The sequence below is a fragment of the Rattus norvegicus genome, chromosome 12, assembly GCF_021556685.1.
Source record: "Rattus norvegicus strain SHRSP/BbbUtx chromosome 12, alternate assembly SHRSP_T2T, whole genome shotgun sequence".
Taxonomy (NCBI): domain Eukaryota; kingdom Metazoa; phylum Chordata; class Mammalia; order Rodentia; family Muridae; genus Rattus; species Rattus norvegicus.
In genome coordinates, this window is record NC_141545.1 from 48,900,132 (window position 1) to 48,910,075 (window position 9,944).

General features: G+C 51.8%; 1 protein-coding gene across 24 annotated transcripts in view; it reads left to right on the forward strand.

Annotated features, from left to right (window-relative positions):
• Git2 (GIT ArfGAP 2) overlaps positions 1-3,599 on the forward strand; it is a 40,809-nt gene extending 37,210 nt beyond the window's left edge. For all 24 annotated transcript variants that reach the window (XM_087578526.1, XM_087578524.1, XM_087578528.1 and 21 more), the window contains 2 exon segments: positions 2,051-2,114; positions 2,772-3,599. In XM_087578526.1, the coding sequence (XP_087434652.1) occupies positions 2,051-2,114; positions 2,772-2,984 (277 nt within the window). In that variant the 3' untranslated portion in view covers positions 2,985-3,599.
• The last annotated feature ends 6,345 nt before the right edge of the window (positions 3,600-9,944 follow it).

Sequence of the window (9,944 nt, forward strand, 5' to 3'; positions counted from 1 at the left end):
CTGTACTGGGGACAGAGGAGAAGCCACCTCACAACTGGCAGGTCAGTCTTCTGGCAGATGCTGCTCCTGAGATTCCCTGGGCCAACGTCCCCGACAGAATCATCCTGAGGGGAGGCTACTCTCGAGCTGTCAGGCTCCCTTGTGCTCATAGAATCCACGTGTTAACTTGGCATAAGGAGACTGAACCTTCCTGCATAGAGCAGAGGGCCCGCAGCCTCTGCAGCTCTGCCTGAGAGCACTGAGGAGTCTTAAACAAGAACCTCTCCTCAGGTGTTCCCGGTCTGTCAGATGCTCTGTGCTCGATCCCCTCACAGTTAGAACCACTGCTGGGCGAAACCGCACTTACACTGCCGCTCTCGGAGGTTGTCAGAGATATATCCACGTGCCCTCGGCCATTTCAGGTTCAAAGACTGCAATATGGTTTTGCTTCAGTTTGGGAAGATTTTATATAGAAATCCTGTCAGCGTCTTTTATGATTTCGTCTCCTTTGTTCTGAACAGCAGAAGAAAACGATGATCTCAAAGTCATTGGTTTATGCTTCTGAAGCTAGAGTTGGCCTAGAGGATTTAGTCTTATTTGGTGTTCTATCCTTTCCTTGGGCATGGTGCTGTGCTGTGACAGCCTTCTCCCCTCTGCTTTCTTACCACACAGATCCGTCCCTTAAGTTTGACTAGGTGTGCCTGCACCTCCATCTTGGCTGTAGCTAACTTAGTCCAGGAAGTCCCCTCACCGTCCCTCAGCTCTCCTGCAGCCTCACTTGTCAGGGTTGTGTGTCTGTCATCTCATCCCTAACACACACACACCACACACACTACACACACACACACACACCACACACACACGCACACACACATACACACATACACACACACACACCACACACACACACACACACCACACACACACGCACACATAAAACACAACATACACACCACACACACTACACACACACTACACACACATACCACACACACACCACACACACACGCACATACACATACACACACACGCACACACAAAACACAACATACACACCACACACACACCACACACCACTCACACACACATACACACACACACGCGCACACACACACACATACACATACACACACACACGCACACACAAAACACAACATACACACCACACACACAAAACACACACACACCACACACCACTCACACACACATACACACACACATACACACACACACCACACACACATACACACACACACGCACACACACAAAACACAACATACACACCACACACACACCACACACCACTCACACACACATACACATACACACACACGCACACACACAAAACACAACATACACACCACACACCACCAACCCACACAGTAATATAAAATTACATATAGAGATGGCTTTTGATAGATTTATTCAGAAGTCAATTTTATGATTTAAAAAAGCAGGGAAAGAATGTTGCTTGAGGCTTTGAGTCTTTGATGGTTAGGAAGGGCTTTGTCAGGCCAAGCCTGCTGCAGTCTTGACGGTGTTTCCTTGCAGAAAGTTCCTCCAAAAGTGCTTTCCCCACGCCCATGCCCCTCCCAGGCAGTGGGCAGTCCTGCACACAAAGCCTCGGCTCTATGGCAATGTTGCATTGAGAACTGGCCCTCCGGCCTGTCAGTGTGTTTGTCCCTCCCTCTGCATCCTCTAGCATATAGTCAGTCCTCAGGCTGCAGACTTGCACAGTAAGCTTCAGTGAGTCAGCCATCTGCTGCCCAGTCACATGTCAGTGACATGTAGATGCCCCTCGATCTAGACATCTGGAAGGTAGAATGAGGCGTAAATGAGTTGTGGCTGTCTTCACCTCTGTCGCCCCAGTACACACTGCAGATTTCGGGCTGGGACTGTTAGTGACAGGATGGGGAGCCTGCCTGTAGCCATGCGCCCGCTGTCCAGCGCACAGGGCGGGCACAGCCTTCGCCCCTTCGTTAACTGAGTAGAGATGGCGCCTGTGCAGCCTCTGGAGACTCTCCCTCTGAGTCATTTGAGCTGCGGTTACAGCCTCTCCGATATCTTACAGCTACATTCCCTGCTCAGAGAGGATACACGCCGCTGTGACCGAGATGGCAGCCCTGTTCCCCAAAGTAAGTCGCTTCCTGCTTTCTCTTCAAGTGAGCTGCTCAGCACTGCGTCCTGACCTTTGTGTCATCGCGGTGAGGAGATGAGCCCTGGGCACGGCACCACGAAGCTTTACAGCGCGTAGCCTCTTTCTTATGTCTCTGTACCACAGTTGTTAAAGATGTCGTCTTACAGGGCTTTGGGACGCTTTCACAGCGCGTGAACACCAGTTTCAGCGAGGCGGCGATACCTAAGTCAGGTGCTGCCAGGCAAAGCTTGGAGTTTAGGCTGGTGATCGCCTCTGGGAGGGAGTTTAGGATAGTGATCGCCTCTGGGATTGGGTTTTCAGCACCTTGAAAGAGTGCTTCTTCCCCTCTCCTTAGGCCACAACCTATAAAGGTTTAAAATGCCCAACTAGCTGGGTGATGATGGGGCACTCCTTGGGAAGCTGAGGGTAGAGGGAGGCTAGCCTGGTCTATAGAGCAAGCTCCAGGACAGCCAGGGCTACACAGAGAAACCCTGTCTCAAAAAAAAAAAAAAGTAAATAAATAAAAACCAGTAAAACATCCAACTGAGACAGTTGGACTTTATGGAGCAACCCAGGCTGCTCTTGGGAACAGGCTCACCCCGTGCTGCTGGCTCCCCCTCCCCTCCTCTGCAAATGCCTGTACTCTACATTTCAGAAACCTAAGTCTGACACGGTGAGGACTTCCCTCCGCCTACTAACGGCCAGTGCCTACCGGCTCCAGTCAGAGTGCAGAAAGGCTCTCCCAGGAGACTCGAGCTTGCCCACGGATGTGCAGCTGGTCACACAGCAGGTCATCCAGTGTGCCTATGACATTGCCAAGGCCGCCAAACAGCTGGTCACAATCACCACCAAAGAGAACAGCAGCTGAGCTGCGGGTGCCGCCCTCCTGTTGTCTGGAAAGTCCGGCTGCAATGTAGACATGAACTTTGCAGAGTTTTACAAAAATGTTTAATGATGACTTAAAACTTTTTAAGAGAAAACTCAGTATTATTTTTGCATGTTTTCTAACAGATTTTTGACTGTAATTTAACCCCTGCCTTATTTGTGCCTGTTTGCAGCTTAGTTCTGTCCTGTTGGATTGTCACCAAGTGCTTACTTAGGTCATGACCCCATGTGTTTAAAAGTAATTGTTCAGAGTTTGTTACAACTTTCCCATCCTTTAAAATCTCTACCAATGCCTAAAACTATAATTGATATTTTTAGTAAAACATTTTCGTAAGAGATAAGAAAATTGGATTTTAAAACAGCAGTAGCAGCAGCTCTTCCTTCCAAGCATTGGCAGTGAGAGAGCTTTCCGTCCTGGGGGCCTCAGCTCGGGTGTCTTCAGGTGTGTATGGAGAGCAGGGCCTCGCCGCTCCCCAGGGACAGCGCATCTCTTAGGAGTGACCAGGAACTGATCCTTTTCTAACTTTTGTATCATGTTAAGTGTTGTCTTATTTAATATTTTTATCTTGATTTTCTATCTATAAAGATTTTACCATCATTTTGAAGTCTCCATAATGTCCAAAAAAGTAGTTACAAACCCACCCTCCACACCAGGTTCCAGTTGGCCACATTCAGAGCAGGAGCACCACCGATTGTGGGGGGCCTGCTTCCCCCCCCCAAGGCAGACAGTTCACTGTGAACTTGAGGCAGAGATCCGTCAGTCAGTCAGTGTCACAGGCCTTGCTGACGTCCTTTGCGTGTCTCCTCTGGAAGGACGTCTTCCCAGGTAAGACACAGGGTCTCAGGTTCCCCGTCTCCTCACTGGCACTTCCTGACTAGAAACCCTGTGGCACTGCAGGAAGAGCTCCCCGTGTGCCCTCGCTGGCGGCAGCTCTCCCAAAGCCCCACAAGGGCAGAGCTTGACACCCAGGCCATGGCAGCACTGGGGTTTGCTGTGCTGAAGGCACTTTGTCCTTCTGAGTGTTAGAGAGAGCCCGACCCTGGTTCACACACTGCTTCTCTTCTGTACAGGTGGGGCTCAGGCTATTAACGCCAAGCAGCCAGGTGCACAGCCCACCCAGCCTGTGAGGACAGCAGCTTCTCCCACTCGTGCCTCTCATGCTGCTATGCAGAGTAGACTATAGCTGCCGGCACTTTGGCTTTGCAAAATCCCAGAAACATGGGTTGTTTATGACCTTTTTCTAACTAGCAGTACGCATGGTCAGCCCAGGCATGCCCACCCTCACTGGAGGAAGTGAGATGTGGCCTCCAGACTGCCTCTCAGCCTCTGCTGGGCTCTGTAACCCCCACAGGAGTGCTGGTGTTACCGGACACCAGAACCCGTGAGCCAGCTCTGGAAGGCAGCCATCAGTCTCCCATAGAACAGCTAAAGTGAGGTGGCCTCACCGTGCTGAGCCTGACTCATAAATCCCCACTACTGGTCAGATTGTCCTGGAAACAGCGTCACCACAAAGTCGGGCTCACAACTCAGATCGCCCAAGCTGTGGCATGGGAAAGGACCAGCACACCAGAGGCCAGGCCCACTCATCACTGTATACAAACCTAAGTGCCACCTACCTGTAGGATGTCCAGGAGGGCCTTTTAGAAAGGGGCCTGCTAGTTCGAACTCAGGCATCGTCTTTGACAAGCTTTTCCTAGTGCTTCAAGGACTACTGCCTTCCTGGCAGGCTCCCTGGAGCTGGTTCCAATCCTGAGCTGGTTCCCACCATCCCCAGGGAGAACAGGCCTCTGTCAGAAGCTTCTAGGGAGAGAGCTGTATGAGGTGGAGCGTCGTAGAACACTGTCCACAGGAAATCAAAGAACATGGGGCCAGTACAGCATTTCCAGATGCTCCCAAGAACACCAGAATTCAGTCAGTCCCATGTCCTCCTCAGGCTGAAGCTCCTGAGTGGAGGCCTGAGGAGGCAGCAGGAGGGGCCCACACAGACTCCTGAGACCTGGGCTTGGAATACACTGCTTCTGTAAGCAAATACATTCTGTCTCAATGCTTACCCTGACCATTTTTTGCATGTGGGTCCCATTGCCTTGCAGGAGTGAGCTCTGCATCCAATCTGGCTGCTCTGTCCCTTCTCTGAGATTCTGCCTTCCTGCCCATGTACCCATCTTTCTAAGACCAAGAGGATGAAGGTACAGTTGATGGAGCAGGCCCTGCCCCGAGCTCCATTCCCAGAAGGCACCATGGCCTCAGCACCATGGTTCTTACTTGCCAAAGACTAAGTCTAGTGTTGCATGCAGTGGTGGGGGCTCTACCCTGACTGCAGTGACCTCCGTCGCAGAACCCAGCTTGAAAGTAGCATATTTCATCCTCCATGGCTTCCACGAACTTGTAGTCCGTTTTCCTTTCCTTCCTTGTCCTAGTTGGATATAACCCACGCTCTTACAAAGCAAAGTGCCTGCATAGAGGAAAGTGGATGCATTGCACACCCGGTGCTAACCCCTCACTCGTCCTCCTGTGGTGGCTTCTCAGTCGGCATCCTGGTCCTGAAGTTACTGTCCCCCCCTGTAAAGCCGTTCTGGAATCTGTGCCCATCGGTTATGCAATAAATAGTCTCCCTCCAACTGCCGGGTGTTCCTGGGCACTGGGTGGGGCAGGGTGTTGAGGTTTGGTCTTTTATCGATTGTCTTGTCGTGCTAAGTGCAGGCCCCCAAGACCTGGTTGTCCCAGAGACCAGGGAGTCCCCACTGAAGGCACTAAGTGACCCTGCCTACCAGGTTAGTTCTGATTGGTAAATAAAGAAGCCAACAGCTGGGAAGAGGAGACATAGGTGGGGGTTAGGTTTTTTTTTTTTTTTTTTTTGGTTCTTTTTTTTGGAGCTGGGGACCGAACCCAGGGCCTTGTGCTTCCTAGGTAAGCGCTCTACCACTGAGCTAAATCCTCAGCCCTGGGGGTTAGGTTTTAAGGGCGCAGGGTTGGAGGAGGACCATGAGGAGAAGGTGGCAGGAGGAGGGAGAGTAGCCATGGGTTAGGAGTAAAGAAAACGTGGCCCTCAGGGCTGGCCAACTGGAGTTAAGAGCAGCCCAGATGCAACAGTCCTAACTCGGTTACGATAGGAAATAGATTCTAACAGCATAGAGGGCAGGCAGCTGCCCTGCATTTAGACTGTTTAGGGCTTGTTGTGAATATGAAGTTGTGTATGTGCTTCACCTGGGAACTTAAATATTTAACAAAGGCAAGGAAGAAACCTCAGGCCTAGATTAAATACTTTCTGCAACAGTAGGGCAAGCTCCCGTGTCGCGGTATCCATAAGGAGACGTGCTGTTTTAAGTCTCATTCTCTTGGGACACCCAGCTGAGTCTTTTCAGGCCGTTGGCTTTGTATTTGAGGCAGGGGTCTCATGTAGCTCAGGTGTGCCTTGAGCTGTCGTCCCCCTGCCTCTGCTTCCCAAACGCTGGAATTACGAGCATGTGCCACCATGCCTAGCTGTTCACCCATGTATCTGGCACACTTACTTACCCCAGTCATTTTTAGTTCAGCCCAAGCCGGCTCGGCACATATTCCCTCACCCTTCCCATCAGGCATCGGGCAATGGAAACAGCCCAGCAGTCTGTTTCTCTTTCAGAGCAAGAGCCCTGCGCAGGTGTGCACAGGGACTGCACTTGGGCTTGTTGGGGCCACCCTCAGCCCCGCCAGCATGTCTTGAGAAGTGACTTGATACTAAAGATGAAAGGAAGAGGGGACAAAAGGACCATTTCTGGGCCTCTCCAAATGAAGTCTGAGCAAGGTAGAATGTTCTACCCTGTGTGGCCCAGCTTCCCAGGAAGAACATGGAAGGGCCCACAACCCTCAGGTCAGACCAGCAGCTCACACTCACAGTGCTGCCTAGGCTAGGATCCTAAGAAGCACTGGGGAGCTGCTGTGCCCATCCCAGACCCACCCTGATCTCTCACTGCATTGTGTGAGCACTGGAGCTGCTGCTGCTGCTGCTGCTGCTGCTGCTGCTGCTGCTGCTGCTGCTGCTGCTGCTGCTGCTGCTGCTGCTGCTGCTGCTGCTCTATACCATGCCGGAAGGCCACTGCACTGCTGCAGACACGCTGTGAGGACCACACAGCACTTCTCCAGCTCTTGATCAGACATCATTAATTCCAGCTGCTCGGTTCTTTGTGGGTGACTTCTTCGAAGTACTGGTGAGATATCTGAGCCAGTAAAGGGACTTGCCTCAGAGCCTAACAACCTGGAACTGTGACTGTCACCCCGGAACCCACATGGTAGAGAAAATCAACTTCTGCCATTGTCCTCTCACCCCGTGAGTGCACCGTGGCAGGCGTACACACACACAGGAGCACAGAAATGAACCTCTGCGGTCTTCACAGTAGCTTATGGCAGAAGGTGTGTTCCCATCTGACAGGAGAAGCCAGCACTCGAGGAGGCAAATTCCCCCAGCGTGGGGAAGGTGAGGAATCTGGCAGTTGATATAACTGAGGTAAAGAAGCCACTGACAGCACCTCTGGAAGCCTCAAAGCCACTGCCAGGGCCTCACTAAGGCTGCTCAAATGGCTCTCGGCTGTCAGCCTGGGGCCTCCACAGCATGGTCTGTGCCGAGCTCTCAGGCCAGTGTCCCCGGACTGCTTGTTAGCTGAGGCCGACAGAAAGGGCTGCCTGCCGAGCTTTGCCCACTGAATTGGCACTGTGCAAGCGTGCTCTCCATCTGCAGGCTGGTCACAGGCCACTCACACAGAGGGACCCAAGAGTCCTGCCTGCTACCCAGCAGGCCAAGGGTGTGAGGTTGTTCAGGAACCATCTCTGCCCTCTGACCTTCAACCTGACTGCAAGTCCTCACACCTGCTTCCTATATTCAGGCGTCATGGAGCAGGGCTCCAAGAGGGAGGTATGACCTCGACAGCACCCCCACATCCAACCCCCACCTCCTGCACTCCTGACTCTTGCTCCCCATCCCGAAACCCCCACAGCCCCTTCTCTGAGTCTCTAAACTGTTCACAGCCTCAGAATCTAATTTGTCTCCCAAATGGGGCATCTCTAAGGGGCTCTAAAGCCTCTTCCTACAAAACCCCTTCCCTCCCTGGGCTCACCCTCCTTGTCTCTCAGACCCACCTTGGTTCCTGATTCAAGTGGGGGATTCTGCCCATACCCCAGACAGAGATGGGGCAGGCACCCCAGCAGACTAGGTCTTCCAAGCTCTATGTTTTAAGTTCCCTCCAGCCCACATCTCCATAATCATTTCACAGAAGACATGGGCCCAGGAGGAGACATCTGACTGCCGTGTGGTGGGCACCAAGGATTGGAACTGGAAACTGGGCCAAGGAGGGCTGCGCAAGCTCCCTCGTTCAATGTGACTACCCATATCTGCAGGATTATAAAGTGCCCACTTGTGAGCTCACTACCAGGCAGTGAGCCAAGCAGGCACTACCAGGATCCCAAGCAGTATTGGCTTTACAAGGCCCTGTGAGCCCTCTGTCCTCTAGACTTCCGGCGGTTGCACAAAGCTTGTGTGCGTCTCCAGTAGAGTTTGGCTATACTAAACGTGTGACAAGGCCTCAGAATGTCTTTCGTATCCTATGTAGTCCCATCCTGGTGCTTGGGGGCAGGGGCCTGGCGCTGACAGGAGACTCCCACACTCACACAGGACAGGTGAGTTTTTCCTGCTAGTGGCATGCCATAGGTGCTAGGGTTTGGCTCCTGCTTACCTTGTAACTTTATCACTCAGATTTACCTTTTACATCATCGGTTTTTAAAAATTTATTACATTTTGGGGCTGGGGATTTAGCTCAGTGGTAGAGCGCTTGCCTAGGAAGCGCAAGGCCTTGGGTTCGGTCCCCAGCTCCGAAGAAAAAGAACCAAAAAAAAAAAAAATTATTACATTTTTATTTTCTGTCTCAAGAGCTCCTATTGCTGTGTGCAATGAAACACTATGACCAAAAAGCAAGTTGGAGAGGAAAGGGTTAATTTGGCTCACACTTCCACATTGGAGGAGGAAGTCAGGCAGGAACTCAAGCAAGGCAGGAGCTGGTGCAGAGGCCCTGGGGGGGAGGGGGGGGAGTGCTTACTGACTTGCTCCCTCTGGCTTGCACAGCCTGCTTTGTTACAGAACCCAGGAGTGGCTCCACCCACCATGAGAGGGACCCTCCTTTATTGGTCACTAATTGGGAAAACGTCTTACAGCTGAGTCTCATGGAGGTGTTTTTCTCAGCTGAGGCTCCTTTTTCTCTGTTGACTCTAACTTGTGTCAAGTTGATACAGAAGCAGCCAGGAGGCTGTCTGTCCATGGACGGGGGACAAGTGAGAACCAGAAGACATCCTGTAGGAATCGGTTCTCTCTGAGGCTCCCATAGACTGAACTCTGCAGCAAGCTCCATTACATGTCGGCCCCTCAGCAGCCCTGTTGAGTGTCTTAGTTTCTTTCTCTTCGAAGGCTACAACTGTTCTTTCTCCATGGAATTGTATAGGCAAATACCCACCCCACCCCTATACAAAAGCATGGAGAAGGTAGTGTGCTTACCAAGCATGTACGAAGCCCCGGCTGAACTCCACCCCCAGTAAACCACACAAACCAGCCTGGGCAGCACGTGCCAGAAAGGAAAAATACCATTTATCCTGTTAGAAGTCACCATAATGGAGATTTGTTTCCTTAGGAACTGGGATTCTGTAATTACTGCTTTGAACAACTTTCTAACCTAACCAGGCAAGACTGCTTCTCTGGGGCTTGGCTCGGAAGCCTTCTGCTGTTTGAGCGGGTGGGCACCTTAGCGAAGTTCCAGGGCTTCTGGGAGGCCACTACAGGCCAGTGACTGTCACTGCAGGTTTGAGTGTGTAAAAGGACCAACTGCATTGTGAGGAAAAGATGGGGTGGGGGTGGGGGGACGTCCGCATCTCCAACAGTAGGAAGGAGGTGGGAGAAACTCTGGGTTGATGTCAGGACAGATCGTG